Raw genomic sequence first — 19905 nt, 5'->3', positions numbered from 1 at the left:
TGGTAATGTACTCTGCATTTTTCCATTCTCAGGGAGAAAAGCTGACTTGCTACTATGGACAACTTCACAGGAAGTCAATTTTGTAATTTAAATATGCTTATTGAAAGCAAACAAACAAAATGTCAGTGATTGAGTATGTACGCGATCAGGAATTCATCAACACTTTGTTGGATTGTTAGATTAATGGGTTGAACCTGTTAATACACTGCTAAGGCAACCGTGTCTTTTCTCAGCTAGCCAGTATGGTTTCTGTACAGGTAGTCAAAATTTTGCTGGTTTCCCTGGCTGGGGAGTCAGGCTGGTAAGGAGGCTGGCAAGAGCTGCTGTTCACAGGGCGGACCAGGAATTACAGCCAGGCAGCCATGGACATCTGAGAAATTCCAAGGAGGAATTAGAGCCCGAGGGAAGGCTTGTTTCTTTTGCTCCATGACTCCTAAACTTGTTGTCTGAAGAGCTGATTGATAACAGATGCACCTATCTGCCCTTCTGTTTTCCTTGAAGCATGTTTTCCAGAAACAGGATTTTTCCTGTGATCTCCCCAGGATATTTCTCCCTCTATTATGTATCTCCTGGTCAGCATTCTCTATGGCATAAAGAGGCTCTGGAAGTGTATTATCCCTTGTTTAACCCGTATTTATCCTTAATCTGCATCAGTCCTTGAGCAATTATGGAGGCTGTGTTTTTCTAGGACCCTCTGTCAAAGGAGAGATTTAGATTTGCTTCGTAACAGGAAGAAGAAGGAATTTGGAAGTTCCTGAGACTTCTTTTCCTGCAGGCAGGTCTGTCTCCTTCCAGACAGCTTGCTCTGGGTAAAGGCATTGCTGCAGGGATGCTAAATTGCTGGGGATTGCCTGTGAGTCGTACAAAAGGGGGAACTGATATAGGGGATCTTAATGTATGAGCACTGGAACAGTGTAGTCAGGGTAAAACCTAGTACAGAAGCAGTGGTTATGACCACCATAATGTCCCCAGCAGTGACAAAGGCCCAGGTACACGCAGTTGCAGGTTACCAACCATCTGTACTGGGAAGATCCAAGGGCATATCTTCACAGAGTGAAGATAAGAAAAGCATAGGAACCTAAAAAAATTATGTGGAGGGATCAAAAAGGATCCAGGAGGATAAAAAGGCCATTTTTCTATGGGTAAAATATATATTCTGAGGAAATCAGAAGGCCAAAGAAAAGCAAGCTACCATTAAAAGCCTGTTCCTTTGTTATGCTAAACCACAGAAGACAAGAAAAGGCTGTTCCTTTTAGGAGAAAAAGTCAAGTTCAATCATTGCCACAAAGAAAAAGCATACCTTTTAAAGTAAAATGCAGTAGGACATCCTTGAGCTCCTGTCCCCTTTCCTTGCTGTACTCATCTTGACTCTTTGGGAATCTGTCTCCAATCCCACCCTGTTTCAAAGAACCCTCGGCTCTCCGCACTGATGCCTTCCCTGCCTTAACACTCTGCTCCCTGCTTGCTCTGCAGAGGTGGGGTTTTTGTTCTGTTTCAAGTGTGAGTTGTTTGGTGGAAGTACGTTATTTAGGCAAAACAAAAGCTGAGTTTTCACATCAGTTTGACAGTGGAAATATGGATAACTATGACAAACATTAACAGTTTAATTGTAGTAGAGTATGTACAGGTTCAAGAGAATAAATAAAAAGCAACTCTGTGGCCTCACTATGGAGGTCAACCAGCAGAGCATACTCTCTGCAGTCTCCTCTCATTTGCTTTTCATGATCATATATTCATTAAAAGCAAATAGATTTATGATCAATAGTCTGTCTGTAGGTCATAGAAAAATAAATGGTAGTCCCTTCCAAGACCTGCTGTACCAGAGAAATGAGAGGTATAAAAAATTCCTAAATTTGAACAGGGCCTTTGGCTTCTAGAATTACATCACCTTGAATCAAAACTGCAGCTATTAGTGGGCTCTCACGTAATACAACAGAATTACTTGAGCAGGATTGTTTATTCCCAATCCTACCAAAAGCTCTGGGTGAGCCCAGTTTAGTCAGGTGTTAAATATGATTAACTGCAGTGGCTTTGGGGGGCTTAACGTTTTATTTCCAACACCTAGTTTCTTACAGTGCCGCAACACACGAGGCAATCTGAAGATAATACACCTATTGATTTTTTAAAATGACACAAGTGCATTTAATGGAAAACACCGGTACAAAAAAAGCAAGAGTATGTATGATTATTATCAGTATAAAAGATAGTGTAATAAACATAATACAAAAGTAGCATTCTTAGTAGGAGACTAAAGTGGTTAATTTTGCCATGTAATTGCAACTGATAATAGGGGACTATACAAAGGTTGAAACCGTTCTGAAAATATGCCAACACACAGCTTAGGTGCTACATTGGTTTAAAAATCAATAGACACAACAAATTCCTTATTCTCTGGATTTCATGCTAAGTTTCTGGAAGTCGCAGCTGGCTCTCATACAACACCTTAAGCCTGTCAGTTAAATGACAGACTATCTTCCTGTCAAACCCTACCTCCTACAGGACTTCTTTCAAGGCATGGCAAAGCTTGTGCACAAATTTGGCACTCTGAGCATTTTGTTTAGCTCTTCTGGGGCATGTCGCTCCCTGAACTGATTTAACACAGTATGTGAGACTTTATGCAAAGGGCTACAAGGTATTTATTTCTGTCAGGGACACACCTTGGAGCAGCTGCTGAGCGTTCCCGCATTTTCTGCATAAATACAGTAGCAGTAGCAGATAGGCATCTCACTGTGATAATGTGAAGGCGCGGGGTCTGCCGTCCCTCGTACAGCACAGCCACACGTTGATCTCATTGAACTCAGGGCGGTGAGAAACGCATGTTAAATGCTCTGTACCAGAAGCTGAGATCATCTGTTTTGGAAAAAAAAAAAAAAAAGGATATACCACTCCCTTGTTTTCTGTCAACAAGGGTGATGGTGCAAAGTGGCCTCTGCTACACAAGAGAGTGCAGCGACAATACTGCAGCCTACCCACCCAGAGCACCAGAGCACCAAATGGTCCAGTTGTTTTGAACTGCTGAACGGTATGGAGTCATGTTTTGTCAAACCTTTTCTGAGACAGGGTGTACGTCAAGTTTTCTTGGTGTTTTAATAGGAAGTGCTAGTTTTTTGCCTCAGGGGTAGTTTTTCTTCAGGGTCCTTCTCATGGGTTTGTGATTCCTGAGCTGGGAAGACCTGTACATTTGTCATCAAACTCTCTCTGTTATACGCGATTATTCTAAAGGAAAAACAGGGAAGGGTAGTGGCAATCTCATTAACTCCAGCAGGATTAAATAACTGTTATGGCTGTCAGTGTGCGGTCCCAGAATTTGCCTCTCCTCTGGGATACCCTTACACAATATACCATCATTCTCAGGATATCAGCTCCTGCCACCTCTTTTTGGTACCTACCAAAATGTTTTTATTCTAGTAAACTGAATGTTGGCTAGAAAAAAATAGATTCACGTCTTAATGTACGATCTTTCTTATGTCTCACCTAATTTTTTTTAATGCTGTATCTAAATTATTTAAATCAAGAAATTAAGCTTCTTGTCTGCATATGCTGGGCGTGCTATTTTTTATATTAGCAGGCTCTTTCTTTTCTTATATTAATTACAGTGGAGCTTTCAGAGTGACTTAAGCTTCAAATCCTCTGACTAAGAAAGATATCTGAGTTTGCTATTTTCAAAAAAAAAAAAAAAAAAAATTGTCCCACAGGATAATATGATTGGATTTGGATTTGTTATAAGATTACAAAGAAGGAACCTCCTACCAGGATCAGAGTGCTGCAAAATATTTGCATTCCTAAGATGTGTAGAGTGCCTAGGTGGAGCTTTTACCAAGTATTAAGCCACTTCTGAAGTCTCTAACCCTGACGCTGCCTTTGGGAAGACTGCCGTTCAGTTCTTACTCTATTAGGGACTTGGGTGGCTGTCAGCCACAGTATGGGATTACTTGCCCACCATGTGGCCACAAGCACTGGCAGCAGCTCGAATATGCATTACTTGCCTGTAAGTATCATTTCTCCAGGTCAGCTGTGTGTGTATATAGCCTTACAACTCACTCCCTTCAGCAGGATGGTAAGTTCTGAGGACTCCATAATTCATGAAATGAAAGGGAAGAGCAGACCCTTACGATGGTATGTCAACACGCAGAAGGCATGGTGCTGAACTGCACCTGGTTACACTTCGGGCAACAATTCTCCAGCTATAAAACTGATAATGTGCAATACTGCTATAAAGCACACAAAGTGAATGTACAGATAGAAGAATCAAAGCAGGCAAGTAGTCTTATCCCTGTTATGCAGTCTTACGATTGGAAAAATATAATAACTTTATATGTTATGTATTTATGCATTCAATATATATTTGCATATAGTAGTGACTTCTAGATAGGTTTCTCAAGAAAGATATTTTTTGAATAAGGAGCATCACTTAGAAATATATTGTGTAATAAATACGATGTTGGGACTGAAGAATTTAAATATCAGAAGTTATCCATTTATTCTGCTGTTTTACTTGGTTTCAAATTGTATCCATGCAAATGCCACAAAAGGGCATTCAGGAGCACCCCTCAGTGTGGCACGCTCCATGCACAGAGCATGGGAACAACATCATAACTTCCAGCCCATCCCAGATATGTTGCAGCTTCATTTGGCCCTGCTCGGTATTTTTTTTTTTTATGTGTGTTCCTTTTTCTGTATTAGGCTAATAAAGACCTCCTAGAACTACTTAAAAACTGCACTATTTTACATTACAGTATAATTAGATAAGATTAAATTAAAACGGTCTTGTAAGTTGATAGATAAAGTAGATAAAGATAAGTGAAGATACCCATCTTCTTTTGTGCTGATATTGGCTCAGGAAGCAACACAACTTCCTGCTGTAGATTATGATAAAATAACATTGTGTGGAGATAAATTTATAGGAATATCATCACGTCAGTGAAAAATGCACTTTTAGAATGCTATAAATATATTTGCACATGGGGTTTACCAAGTTAGCTGTATTGATCTCCAAATCCCTATAGCAAGAATAGCACACCAGGCTGTGTGCAGTCAAGGTTTTAGCACGGTTTAGATCTGTTTATACTGGTTTAGCCATCAGCAGGGCAGCAGACTGACATTTCCTTCCCTACGTAGTTGTAACAGATGAAGATACGATGTCTTGTTGCTGGTCACCATCCAGCAGCAGGTTACTGCACCCACATCTGTTGTGTAGGTGCTCCTGGGCTCATCCCCTTGCACACTTCACTGGAGGTCGTTCGCCAGCCTCCCCAGCGCCAAGAGACCCGTTTTGGAGCAGGATGGCAGAGCTGGCGTTGGAAACGGCCTTTTGCAAACGGTCAGTGATAGAGGGCTGGGGTCGTTCCACGTCTCGAAGTGGAACAACTGTTTGCAAACTTAATTTGTGCTCGTGGTCAAAATGTATAGTCATAAAACGGCTAAAAGTAGTTTTAAGTCAATATAAGAGAAACTGCACACAAAAATTGAACTTATTTGGTTAATATCACTTGAATTAAGTCCATATAGCTTCTGTATGTAGGAAAGAGCTCCTGAAGGGGATTTTATGGGATTTGGCCTGCTGAAAGCTCTGCGGTGGTCACGGCACAGCACTTAGATCTGCTTTTTATGCATGACCAAACTGAGCTGGGAAATCAAATTCCCCATATTCTGGGGCTTTCCTCCATCTTTTATCTTTATTTTCAATATTGTTTCACTCAGTGGAAGTGTATTATGTGCCCTGCTACCTGACCAATATGAGCAATAATCACTGCATATTGTTTGCTCGTCAGTAATTTACCAAATTTACTCCTCTATTTTCAGTTCATCCAGAATTGGTGTAACTACCAGATTGCTTTCAGGCATTAAGTTCTTCTTAAACATCTTTTTGACACTAGATGGCTTTTTCTGCCATTTCAGTGACCTGACATACTTTCTATGAAATCTGAATTATTGACAGAAAGAAATAAATTCATTTGTAATGCCACTGAGTTCAGCTCATGTCTTTGTCTTTTCTTTCCATCAAAGTCATATCAAGGTGAATTTGATGTTTGGCTTCTCCTCCCCAACATTTAATGTGTTCTGGGAGGGATAAAGCTGACATGTGGTATCAATACTTAAGTGATATCAAGGAAAAGAGATTATACACAAAAGAAAGCATGCAATTTTATCAGACTTTAGAACAGGTATCATATTACCTGCACTGTGCCAAACCCAGTTCTTTTTGTATCTGAATTTAAGTCAGAAACAGTCTAGGATGTTGGAAATGTGAAAAAGGAATGCACTTAATAAAGGCAGAAAATACACTCGTACATACAGCATATGATTCTCATCTGTGGATGTTCAAGTACAAGATCTTTCATATGCAGGAAGTCCTAAAGGCAGTGAAAATCTTTCATTCAGTAGGGTTGTGTAGTGTGGACCTATGAATATTTTGTATTTTTCTTTTTAATTTACAAATAAATCCCCCTAGGTTCTGTCAACAAACTACAATTTTATATGTTTGGGAAATGATGCCTAACTGCTGTAGCAGACATTTGACAAAGACTCATGTTCTGGCTCCTGAAATGTGATCCTGGTCTCTACTAATTTCTGTATTAATCCTGATAAATCAAAACAACTGTATGTTTTTTGCTGTGATGTGACTAAATGGCTTTGGAGATTTCCCTTGAATGTTGTAAATAGTATGTAAATTTTACATATTGCCCAGACCTTCTGTCCTCAATCCTTATTTATAAACTACTGGGAATTGTATCTATTATATCATCAAAGGGATTTGCCTACCAATCCTGTCAGACCCTCTCTAATAACCTTTGAACCCATGAGTTCATTTCAGTTACGTTTGACACAGAAATAGAAAACTTCAGGCTATGAAATTCCTCCAAGTTTCATGAAACGTAACAGCTCAATAAAGGAAAGACCACTTCCTTCAAATTATTACTGTGACTGAAAGGCTGTTGCCAGAGCTCAAAGGTTATTTATTATGTTTAGTTTGCTGGCAGCCAGCACATGCCTAGCTCAAAAGCAGCCACATCCCCTTGGTTCTCACCCAGCTGGTAGCTGGGAGGCAGGAGGAGGGAGCTGTGGACACTGGGGGAAGGGAAGATTGATGATGGGCAGCGAGCCTGAGCTGTGGACACTGGGAAAGGACGAAGAATGGGACGTGGATCCAAAGAAGCCAGGGCTTCATTTCTGCCACTTCTTAACAGCACAACGTGATTTCTACCTGGGAATCACTTGAGTCAAAAGCAACACATCAAAATTAAACAGACTGAAGTGGACTGAGCACCCAAAATGGATTCTTAGTGTAACCAGCACAACGGTCACCATTTAAACAAAATTTATTTGTATTAGTTTATCTTCTTTTCCATAAGCACCCAGTTCACCACATACAGTATTCAGGATTTCACTATTGAAAAGAATTTGGTAATCTGATGCTAGTCTACCGCTATTGTTTCTGTTACCATTGATATCACAATTATTTCTATTTCAAGCATGCTTGCTTCTATAACAAACATGCTAAAGTTACAGCTCTTTGTGTTTTGTCCTATACCAAAGAATCCATTGCAAGTGATGGACTCAATAGGTTATATGAAGAAAGTTTTGTTTGCACTAGCAACTATCATTTTCAATAATAAAGTAAAACCAATAAATTAACAAAAAGTTAATACTCAGAGTGTTCAAAGTTACCAATTAGATTTGAGATAGTCCTATTAAGGTCTAAATATTATTGTACCTACTTTATAGACACAAGAATTGAAACACATATAATGTAGTTTTTTTCAATGGTAACAATGAGGTTTGGAACAGACTGGGATAAACATAGCTCCGTTAAGTTACTATTGAAGCTCCATTTGATTTAAAGACACTATGAATTTCGCTCCCTAAAATTTAAGTCTCCTTTTGCTTTCAGACAGTCCTGAAAACCTCACGCATCTGTAGAATCCAAATTCCTACAATTCCTCAGAAGTCACAGGGTTAGTGGAGGAGCCTGTTTTGCCACAGGTTTACCCAATGGTAAGAAAACTTCAGTCAGGTGAAGATTTTGGTTTGTCTGCCATGATAGCAGACTATGGCTGTGTAGAATCAAACAAAACAGTCTCAAATTGAGGAAGATGAGACATGAAAGCTCAAGTTCATGTGACATCACGCTAAAGAGAGGGCAAACTCTGTAAAATGACATTACAGGCTGTTGGTAAGCATTCTGGTGGAGAGTAGAGCTGGGTCCAAGGTGACAGGGTAATTTTAGTTTCAGTGGCTCCAGTTTGTTCGCTTTTTCTGACAGCTGGACATACAGAATGTGCAGAAACTTATGCTTGCACTGCCTGCTATCTGTCATATGGTGTAGCTCTTGCAGAAGCCACACACAAGCTCCATGTGGTTTAAGAGCTGTAGATTGCCTATCCCTGCATTAGAGGTTGGAAGAAGCAGCACACTTTGGTTGGTTGGTTCACACAACAGGAACTGTTATCAGTTTGTTAATCCTTTTGAGATCCATACTGCCTTCTTGCTGACACCTGTAGAAGGGAAAGAGAAAATGAACTGTGATTACTTCCATCCAGTCCTAACAGTAGGGATTTGGTAGCTTCCACATACGGAGTAGAAGATGAGAGCCATGGCAAAGCAACTAGCCTCATAAAATGCATCCCAGCTCCTTCCCATTCTTTCCTCAGAGCCTTCCTGTGGGTGGTGGGTTGACCCTGGCCAGCAGCTAAACACCCACCCAGCTGCTTGCTTACTCCCCCCTGAAGTGGGATGGGAGAGAGAATCAAAAGGACAAAAGCGAGAAAAATGCATGGGTCAAGATAAATACAGTTTTCTAAGTCGTGGAAAGAAAAAAAAAAAAAAAAGACAGAAAAAGAAACAAGTGATGGAAAGGCACTTACTCACTACCTCCCACCAGCAGACTGATGCCCAGACTGTCTGCAAACAATGGCAAGTTTGCAAAAACTCCCCCCCAGTTTTATCCCTGAGCATGATGTTATACAGAGTGCAATATCTCTTTGGTCAGCTTGTGTCAGCCTACTCGCTGTGGGGGCAGAGTAAGAAACAGAGATGGCCTTGATGCTGTCCAAGCGCTGCTCAGCAACAGCTAAAACACGGGTGTGTTATCAACACTGTTTTGGTCACAAACCTAAACCACAACACCATACGGGCTGCTGTGAAGAAAATGAACCCCATCTCAACTAGACACAACACATTATCAGAGACTACAGGGAATCAAGGGCACTTTATCCTTCAAAGAAACATTAATACAGCAGCTGAAAGTACTTCAGCCTAGGAGCATTAATTTAATACTTTTGATTGCCTTAACATTGCTGAATGTCTATATGTAAAATTGGAGTGAGGATAACACAGAAGCTAGTGAGAAGATAAGAAGTCTTACTTGGCAGCAAGAGCATTCACATTCTGTAGTAAGAGCAGCTAGTGATTGTCTACGGATACATCATCCCCACTCTTCCCTTGCATCAACTCTTGTTTCTGCATCTTCTATGAGGCCAAAGTCATAGTCACCTTCTTGATTCTTTATCCAGCCAGAAGCACCATAGGGGTTTGACAATAAAATTTTTGCGGTATGGTGGCAAGGTATTTAAAAGTATTTTTGCTTCAACAGTCAGTGCTTAGTCTTTTCTATATATGGCATTAACAATAGGTATTTGTCTCAGGATAATCTTTTTTTGAGTTGTAGTGACAAGATCATAGCCTGAAGTATAAAAATATTTTGGTCAGTTCTTTTTTTCAGGCTGACTGTAATTTGGCTGACTGCAAATTCTTTACTGGTCGATGCACAGTGCTAGTAAAACTAACTGATCGGTTTAGTAATACTTTAATCCAAAAGTTTTCTAAAGATGGGGAAATATTCTGCCTTGCATTACAGATAGAAAACCTGGTCCCAAAAGAAATAAACCATGCAGGACAATGGAATCCCTGGTTCCTGCTCTTATTAGACCATCTGGCTTTCTTTTAAAATTTGGAGTTGCTCAACTTCTTCAGCATAGTGAGCCAGCAGCCGATGCTGTCATTTCCTATTTGGCTGTAAATACAGTTCTGGAATCTAGATAATTTAGGATTTTGCCATTGAGGCACAGATGGATTTAGGAAATAATAAAATTAGGGTGGAAATAAGAAAACCAGAACTTCAGTAATATATCAAGGCTCTCAGGATAGGAGTTCTTAGGTTTCCCTAAATCTGCTTCCACCATAGTTTCACAAAGCTCAAAATCATTCACAGGCAGGAAGGATTCAGCTCTTGGATTGCTCATTTCTTTTGTTACTACATCTTCCCAGATTCTAACAAACTGTGTTCTAGTGAATTCCTGAGCTGGAAGTTTCCTCTGGACCATGGTACGTAATAGCTGCAAATGATGCAGTACTAATTATGTCTTTTGGATCAATTTATTTTTTATCATTTATCACCTCCCCAATCATTTATTTCCCCAGCTAACAAATCCAAATATATTCAGCCTCTCCTCATATGATCATAAGAATGTCTTCAGTAGATCAGACCAGAGGCCCATCTAGAACACAAGGAAAGAGTATAAGAAACGGGCAAGCAGATAGCAATAATCCCTTCTGTATTGCCTTCCCAGATTCCTGTAATCTCAGTCCTGCACACTTGCTAAGACAGAGGCAGTGTTTTCTGTTTAATAGCTGCTAATGTATTTGTATCCCATCATTTTGCCATGTCACAGTTCTGAGTTTTGGTGATCCAAGCCTGAACATTACCATAATCCTACTATATGGATTCTGAGATGGGGTAACTAGAACTGAAAGCAGTACGCAAGTAGTGCTCCACAGTTATATGCAGTACTATAAATGTGTCTGTTATTTCTTGTCCTGTCTCCTATCCAATGACAATTTATTAAAGTCCTTTTAAACATTCACTGTTGAAAACACTTGTAATAGGGCATCACAATCTATTCGGCTAGGACCAATACTAAAGTATAATAGTTCTCTCTATATAAATCATGTATGTTCTATAGACTTGTCATGAAATACTGTTCTATAGCTATAGCTTGTCTTTAGGATAGATTCTGCCAGTACGGTGGTAAAAAACTTATTACAGCCAATGTAAAAAGTTGAAAATGTAACAGTAGGACTGGATAAGGTTCAAGTTATCTGTTTAGCACAGTTCTGTTTCTTCTGTGGGAATGGATTTAACTTCAGAGAGCTATCAGACGGTGCAGTCTTGCTGTATTCTCCTTTATATGTTTCAAGGATAATTAAAGAAACAGCTTTCCTTTTTCATTACATGCTACTGTCTTTCCCAGTTCATGGAAAAAGATCAGTGGATTCTATAGGGAAGTTTAGAATTATTTTAGCTTCTGAAAACTTTAATGACCATCAAGGAAATAGAGTAGGTGGAATATGGTGGTGCCGGAATAAGGATACCAATGATACAGGTAGACAGAAAACATGTATACCAACAAAGCCAAGGAAACTCAGTTACACCACCTGTGCAGCTCCAAAGTATGAAATTTTGGGCTGCAATATTCAGAATTAGAGCTTATGCTTTCTCCATAATTGTGGGCAACTTTTAAGTTTTCAGAATTCAAGGCTTTCTCTAAATCTCTGCTTCGGAGGTATTGTCGGGGCCTCTAAACCAGTTGTCATGCTGATTCTCAATGCATTGGCATTGGCAATAGTATTACTTAATAGTATCCTCTGGCTTTTTTTTTTTTTCTGACAAACTGTAGCAAGCCTGTGACACTGTATGCTGTACCCCAAATGAAATAAGCTCATGAACCTTGTTTCACAATCCACAGGAAGTGGATATGCTAAGAAAGATACATATGTGGTTACGCCAGTTGAACAGCGATAAGGTTGAGTTGTAGTTGTGCAATGATGAACTGTGGCACATCATGCAATGCAGAATTATTTCACTTTTAATTTGCTGTCTCCCACTGTTTTTTAGTCACTGAATGCTGAATTCCCTTGTTTTTGTCAGGTAACTCTTCAATTTTGCCAATCTGTACAGAGAAGGTAGGAAATTTTGTGATTTTCTGATGGTTTTCTTTTTCTCAGGAAAAAATCATGGTGAAAAGCAGTGCAGCCTATTTTGAGACCAGTTTCTTGGATTATACTCAAGAAAAGCAGCACAAGATTTCTATTCTAGTACTATTTGGATTATGGTACTATAAAAACGAATTTAAAAAAACAGAGCTAGCCAAATAATTTGTGCTGGTCTTGGCTGGGATAGAGTTAATTTTCTTCATAGTAGCTAGTATGGGGCTGTGTTTTGGATTTGTGCGGAAAACAGTGTTGATAATATAGAGAAGTTTTCATTACTGCTGAGCAGTGCTCACACAGAGCCAAGGCCTTTGCTGCTTCTCACCCCACCCCACCAGCGAGGAGGCTGGGGGTGCACAAGGAGTTGGGAGGGGACACAGCCAGCACAGCTGACCCCAACTGACCACAGGGATATTCCATACCATGTGACGTCATGCTCAGCATATAAAGCTGGGGGAAGAAGAAGGAGGAAGGGGGGGACGTTTGGAGAGATGGCGTTTGTCTTCCCAAGTCACCGTTAGGCATGACGGAGCCCTGCTGTCCTGGAGATGGCTGAACACCTGCCTGCCCATGGGAAGTGGGGAATGAATTCCTTGATTCACTTTGCTTGTGTGCACGGCTTTTGCTTTACCTATTAAACTGTCTGTATCTCAACCCACGAGTTTTCTCACTTTCACTCTTCCGATTCTCTCCCCCATCCCAGCTAGGGGGGAATTGAGCGAGTGGCTGCGTGGGGCTTAGCTGCCGGCTGGGGCGAAACCACAACACTGCATCAGCACAATTAATAACAGATAGGGCATTACATATTAAAAATGTTACAGTTATATCTCTCTTCTGACTAAAAGTGAATAATACAATTAATAAAACACTTTTAAAAAATGTGAATGCTATTAAATATGTATTACCGGTATCACAACCATTCTACTAACGTGGAAGAGCAATGGAAATATCACAGTACTGTTCTGCCTCTTTCTCTTGGCCCATTGGCTCAAAGATTCATCTCTGCTCTGTAAATGGCTGCCCGCTGCTGCTCCTCCTCTGGGAACCATCTGGAGAGGAGATGCCAGGCAGCTGTTCTCCAGCAAGCCTGACAGTGTGTGCCCACATAAACAATTTTCTCCATCTTGATGAACTTGAAGTGGAATCCTGCCATGCGCTCTAACCTCAAGAAGAGATGAATGCGCCCATTTCCATCTTTTAACCGTGAATTGATAAAACTTTTGCTTCAGATGAGAAGGTAGCCTCGTTCTTACTAGCCTCTGAGCTGGCCTATGCTTGGAGCTGCTTAGTTGATTCTGCACTTTTAATGGCTTTTATGTGGCCAATGTAAGGATTCAGAAACTAGAAGCAGGGCTGTGTCACAAGAGAAGGAACCGGGGCACAGATAATGTTCTGCATTTCTCATAACCAGCTTGTACTGGTCCAGCTTCCACTGAGGGGGCTCACGAGGGGAATGAGAAGAGCATGGCTTGTTTAGTCCAGCAAAATAAAGGCTGTGTGGGGATGAGATTGCAGTCTATAAATACTTTTGGCAGGGGATACATGCAGGAAAGCGGGAAAGGCTACTTCAGGACAGTATTTGCACAGGAAGAAAAGATGGACGTGGACTGGTCACAGGGAAATGTAGGTTTGAAATTTTCAAAAAGCTTCCAGTTGTTGGAGAAGTTTCTCTCAGACAGCCTCCCAGTACAGCAGATAGGACCAAAACATTTACTGGCAAAGCACGAGCAGTTTATGGAAGAAAGAATAAAATGGCTGTTTGCAACAGTAGGGAGGTGGGTACAATATAGGGCAGAGGGGAATTAAGCTGCCTTGGCTTACAAATGCCGGCCTAGCTGGGCTTCTGTAATGGGGGGTGCTGTTAGCCCTCTCTCACCAGGGTTGCAGACAAACAGTGAATTAAAGTAAAAGACAATCGTGTCATTACATGGTGGAATTGAAAGAGTAGAAAACAAAAGCCTTAGTGATGAAAATGGTCAGTAACAGCTATTATTTGGCCAAAGAGGGCCAAGGGAACTACTTGTAGAGTTTATTATTACCAATAGCAAGGTAGTCCTTATTCCTAGTGACTTTAAAATTGGAGAATACAACTGGGTAACATAACCTTCTACGTGCTTGTCTTTTTCAGTCTGTGTCCCTTTCTTCTCAGTGTTGGCTTTGATTACTAGGTGACCAAAGATGTGAATGCTTTGCAAAGTTTAAATGGTTAGCTCTAATTTTAGCAAATGTCTTTAATGTTGACACTGAAAGATCAATGGCTCTTTCTCTCTCCTGTGTTTAGGTAATTTGCCAGTTCATGATCGGGCCTTGTTCAGAAAGATCTGTATCTGCAACTGCAGAGAGAAGCACTTGTAGTTCTCTGGAAAATATTACTTTTGTAAAAGAGTGATGTTTTCTGAGAATTTCGGTTGTTAGCTACCTTGCACAAGGGAAATTCTGAATCATCTATTGCCTTCTGGAAGAAATAATCACTTCAAAATGGTTACACTCCTTCTGCCATTGCTTGAGAAACAAACTTCTGCTTAGGACCTCATGACTTAGCTATGCACTAGTAATCATATATAGTACCTTACCTTATAGTGCAGTTGACCCCTCCCTTTGCTTTGTCAGCAATGACAGCTTCTCATCAGCTCATCTACCCCTCCCATCCAGTGTGTTAGGCAGTGGGAAAGCTTTCCATTTAGGTAACTAATGCTGGCTGGGCAGGTGATGAACCAAGGTGGTTTCCGTATATGGGCAGCCTCCATTTTTACTCTTCCCTTCTCTGGTTTCATTCTGTTTCATTCACTTGTTACAAACTGAGGTTGTGTACACGAGGTGGGGATTATTACTTACTTGTACACGAGGCAGAGATTATTACTTGCTTGTATGACAGGATATAACCTTGATATTTGGTTAGTTCTGCATGGTGCTTCCATAGTGCAAATATGCTTACAGAGTGATGTTTTTCACAAAGAAATCCCTGAATGAGAGAGACCGAGACATAATTTTAAAAGGTCTAAATATTTCTATGATCTCAAAATGCACAGCGTGGCATCTGAACCTGAAAGTAGCATTGTTTGTCTAAAAGTCTCTATGCTTAAGGCTGAAGGGACCATAGCTTTGCTACGGTACTGAATCAGAAAGCCTCAGCGGTAAGCCTGGGTTAGCATGTGAATGCAAACGCTGTCATCGGCCCCTGTGATCCTTAGTATGAAAACTGAGTTTATTTAGCAGCGTCTGGCTACAGCGAGTCACTTTCTGAGAATTCGTGTTTCCGTCACGGAACCGCAGCCACACAAAGGTGACACGGCGCAGGTCGCCTCCACCTGCTCCGGCCGCCTTCTCCGCCTGCTCCCCGTTCGGCCCCAAACGGGCGCGGACCGGCACACCCGCACGAAGCCTCTGCTCCGCCGACGAGCTGTTCGCTTTGGGCGGGCCAGGGCCCGAGCGCTGCCGGCACGGGACGCGGTCCAACGGCCGCTCCGGCGCGCCGCTTATCACCGAGCCGAGCGGCGGCAACTGCCGCTCCCGCGGCCGCGCCGCCGCCCTTCAGGCGAGCAGCGGTTCCTTCCCAACGCCGCAACCCCACGGGCTCGGGCCGCTGCCTCGAAACAGACACGAGCTGAGCTGGGCTGGGCCGGGCTGGGCCGGGCCGGGCCTGACCCGACCCGCGCCGCTACGGACGTCGGGCGGGACGGCTGCAAAGTCCCACCCGCGCCCTCAGCCGCCGGCGGGTACCCGCGGCAGAGCTACCGCGGAGGCGGGGCTAGACCGACCAATCAGAGGGCAGTATCCATCGAGGAGGCGGGGCTTGGCCTTGAGTGGCAGCTCGCGAGATAAACAAGTTGCCGCACTATTCGGCGGCCCGCAGCCCCGTGCGCGCTGCGAGGCGCGGCGGCGGCGGGGCATGCGTCCTCCCTCCCAGCGAGAGGCGCCGAGCTCGGCCGCGCTCGCCGCTCCCGCCTGCTGCCCCGCAATGTGAAGAGTCAGCAAGTTCCCAGCGGCCGCTGAAACGCTCGGTGTCTCCGGGGAGCGAAGTGCGCCGACGCCGGCTGGCCGGGGAGGCCCGGGGCATGCCGGGAGTTGTAGTTCTGCCACCACGGCGTCCCGCCCGCGGCGCCGGGGACAGCACCCGCAGCCGCACTACGACTCCCGGCATCCCCCGCGCCGCGCCGCGAGGAGCCCAGTTGAAGCGGGTGGCGGCGGAGCGCACCCCCTCCCCCCGCTAGAAAGCCCCAAACCAAAACAAAAACAAACCGCCCCCCCACCCTCCCCTCACGCCCGCCCGCCGCCCCCGCCGAGCCCCGGAAATGGCGGCGCCGGGAGGGGGCTGCGCTAGCTGGGGGTGCTGATCTGACCGCCGCGTCCCCTGCCCGTCCCTCCCCGCCCATGGGCGAGACATGGACTACGAGTTCAAGTCGAAGCTGGCGGCCGAGCGCGAGCGGGTGGAGGACCTGTTCGAGTACGAGGGCTGCAAAGTGGGCAGAGGCACCTACGGGCACGTCTACAAGGCCCGCCGCAAGGACGGGTAAGGGCCGCGCCGCCGGGCCGCGCCGCCAACGGCCGCCGGGGTCCCCCTTCCCTCCCCCCCCCCACCCCCCGGCGCCCTCCCCTCCCCGGAACGTTTCGGGCAGCGCGCAGGGCCCGGAGCGCGGAGCCGGCCCGGGCAGCCCCAGCACCGCGCTGGGAGCGGGCCCCAGTGCCCCGGCCCTGCGGCGGGGGGCGGCCCGCGGCCCTGCGGTGCGTGTGCGACCGGGGATCGGTGCCCGGTTGCCCGCCGAGCCCTGGCATCGCGTGAGGGGAAAACGAGCCTGCCCGCCCGTCTCTACCCCGTGGCTGCGCCCGCCACCCCGCTATCGCGGTCCCCCGTGTGTGCCCTCCGTCCTGGCGGCCATGGGACGCGGCAGCGCTCCACCGCCGGCGGGTGGTGGTGGCCGGGGCCCCGGTGGCGCGTCCCGCTCTGCCTCCCCCCGCCGACGGAGCGGGCGGGGGGTGTTGTGTCAGCAGGCAGTGCCGTTGGGATCGCCTTTGGTTCTCGTACCGGGTTTCACGTCATCGCTTTCATCTTTTGTGTGACTGCGTGCGTGCTTTGACATTCTGCATTGAACTTGCAGGGGATTGGAAAAGGAGCAAGTTTAATGCGAGGAGCACCTGGCTACTGACCGCCCCTCCCCGGGTTCTCCCCTTCAGGCCGGTGTGCCCGAGCGGCCCGGGAAACCCCCGGGGAGCGTGTTGGTCCCTGGTCTGGCCTCAGCCGCCGGTACCTTGCCGAACCCGGGTTCGGGCAGGCTTGGCTTGGCGGCGTGTCTGCTTGCAGGCAGAGCTGGCACTGTCTGTCAGTACGTACGCACAGGTGTGCGGGACGCGTGTCTCCATCGGCCCCCTTTCCTATGCGAGAGCGTGATCCCTGTCCTCACATAGCTGGCTGCTGGCCATTAAGCCCACGTATGTTAGCTAAGCAGGGCTTCCTTCTCTTCCCTGGGGGAAAAGACAGCTGACCCCACGGGATAGGTGAGCTGTGGATGCCATTTTCACTGTGCTGTGGTTAAGAGAGCAGTGGGGAGCTCTGCTTGCAATTTGGGATTGCTTGGCTGCTGTGCAGTGACTGAAGAGGAGCAGTCCTGAGGCCTGAGTAAGGCTTTCATGCAGGTTCTGAATACAACCCTTTTCTTTCAGAAGAGCCATTAAGCACTTTTTCACTGCGGTGTGTGAATAGTGCACAAACATGGACTGCATTTATAGAAGTGTTCCAAGCATACTGTAAAGTTTGATAAAATACACTTGCACATCGGAGGTGATACTTTTCTAACAGAAAGCCAAAGAGTGATAGCCTTCCATTATAAGCAACTGAACCTTTGAAAAAGAAAAGACTCAATATGGGAAAAAAATGGCTATTTCTTTAAATAATGTTCTGGAAGTGGTTAATGTAACACTGCTGCTTTAGATTAATAGAGAAGTCCAGGAATTTTTCAGTAGGAGTAAATTGCATTCATGTGTGTCTTGAAAATTTAAACTCTGAGTTAAGAGGATGTAGTATTAAAGTGATTAATAACTGAAAGGTAGCACACTCATTCAGGTGGAGGAGTAAATGCTGGGAAATGAGCTCCAATTTTGATTAGCTTGCTCTGCAACTTTAAGGATACTAGAGCATAGCTAACTTGAAAAGGAAATGTTAAAGCCTTTCTGGGTATTACAGCTGCCACTGAGCTCTTCTAATATCTGTGGATTTAGTAGTTGTGTTTTCTTTTTTTTAAGTTTTCATTTATTTATATTATATATAGAAATATGAGATACTTGAGAGGAAATGGTAGTAAAAACACCCAAAATGCTGGTTAAATGTGTTTTGCTGTTCTTTGAGATAGCAATACTAAAATTACTGCTTATAAGAACTGTATAAAAGAGGCAGAACTTTGATTTTTACCCTTTTATGAAATTCGATGTCTATTTCTAACTTGCAATGGCTTTTCATTGTCAATGACAGAAATGAAACACGCAAGACTTACATCGATGCTGCAAAGCACCATAGAGGACATGTCTTCAAAATCCTTACAATAATAATAGTATTATAAATACAAATGGGTAGTAAAGCAAAAGTAAACATGATAAAAAAAGATAGCTAGTGTGTCAGAGCTGGGAATAATCAAAGGGAGACCTTGAACCATAAGAAAACTAACTGGTAAAAGGAAGTGCAAAGTTTCAATAGGCAGTCACATTGAAATGCAATATAATATGGCACAAATGCAACTGTACTATATACTCAGAGGTTTTACTTCATGAACCCTGGAAACTGGGTCATTGTCCCTTTTTTGGCTTTCCTTTTTATGGCATTGGTGACTTCACTCTGAGTTGCTTTTGTGTAACTTTAAAACCTTGGCTGAAAGTAAGATGTGAACCACCTAGAAAAAAATTAGAAAACAACCTAAATCATTAAGATAAGGTGATTTCCTTAGGAAAATATCTAGCTAAAATATCTCTGCGGGGTGGAGGATGTTTAGCATTAGTTTTTAACGTTAAGGGATCCTTAATGATGGAGAGAAACTTTTTCCAGTGCTGGCAACAGAAACCCAGCAGTGTGCTGATCATTGGGGGATTTTGAGCCTTGTATAAAGGAATTCTTCTCTGGCTGATCATAGAGTTTCAGTATTTCAAATTTGCAAGGCATTCCTGTATAAAAGGAAAAGATTCTGGCTACTTGCTTCTTATAGCAAGTTCTTATAGTTCATGGTCTCAGGAGGCTGAGGGCAATAAGAAACTTGTAGCTCTGCAGAAATTCCACTGAGAGCCTGTCACTTCATGTTTCAAAAACTTGATGTATAAACTTTATGAAATAGTAAAATGTGTTTATATGGAGCTTGGCAAGCTCTTCGACAAAATGCTTGTAAAAAAAGGTGGTTGCATTGCTTAGATCTCCATGAATGGCTTGGGCATAAAAGCAGTTTTTTGGCAAAGTAGCAGCTTAGTTTGACTTTTTCACCCTAGAGTGGAGTATCATTTGGGCATGTTTCTAGTGAGCTGATTGATTTCTATGAAAGTTAAAAAGATTATTATTTTTTTTAATAGGCAGTCAGGTTTGAATGATGTTGGTATGATATTTGCATGCACTGCAGGAGCATATTTTGAAAGATGTTGAGCACCTGCAGCTTCCATTTGCTTCAGTAGTGTTTGTGTGCTCTGATGAGGACTCGAGGTATTACCTGCATTATGCATTTAGCTAAATTAGGCACCTGGGTTTACAAAACTTTCATTAATATCTTTGTAATTCAGAAGGGCTAGAAAATAGGGGTCTTGTATAAGCCATCTAATGGTTTATTTCACTGTACACAAAAACTGGACCAGTGGCTTTGGGGGTGAAATAATGAAACAAGCCTCACGATTGCAATTCGGTTGTCAATGTTAAGTTTTTAGCTCTTTATGTAGCTGGAAAATCTGTTATGA

At 43.6% G+C, this 19905-nt stretch overlaps 1 protein-coding gene across 1 annotated transcript in view; it reads left to right on the top strand.

Annotated features, from left to right (window-relative positions):
* The first annotated feature begins 15828 nt into the window (after positions 1 to 15828).
* Positions 15829 to 19905, top strand: part of CDK19 (cyclin dependent kinase 19) — a 130890-nt gene continuing 126813 nt past the window's right edge. Inside the window, exon 1 of the mRNA XM_054819815.1 lies at positions 15829 to 16498. Coding sequence (XP_054675790.1) covers positions 16371 to 16498 — 128 coding nt within the window. The 5' untranslated portion in view covers positions 15829 to 16370. The remainder of the gene's footprint in view (positions 16499 to 19905) is intronic.

This window comes from Grus americana, chromosome 3, assembly GCF_028858705.1.
Source record: "Grus americana isolate bGruAme1 chromosome 3, bGruAme1.mat, whole genome shotgun sequence".
Classification (NCBI taxonomy): domain Eukaryota; kingdom Metazoa; phylum Chordata; class Aves; order Gruiformes; family Gruidae; genus Grus; species Grus americana.
The sequence above is the reverse complement of the archived record's forward strand: the minus strand, read 5'-3'. Positions and strand labels throughout refer to the sequence as shown.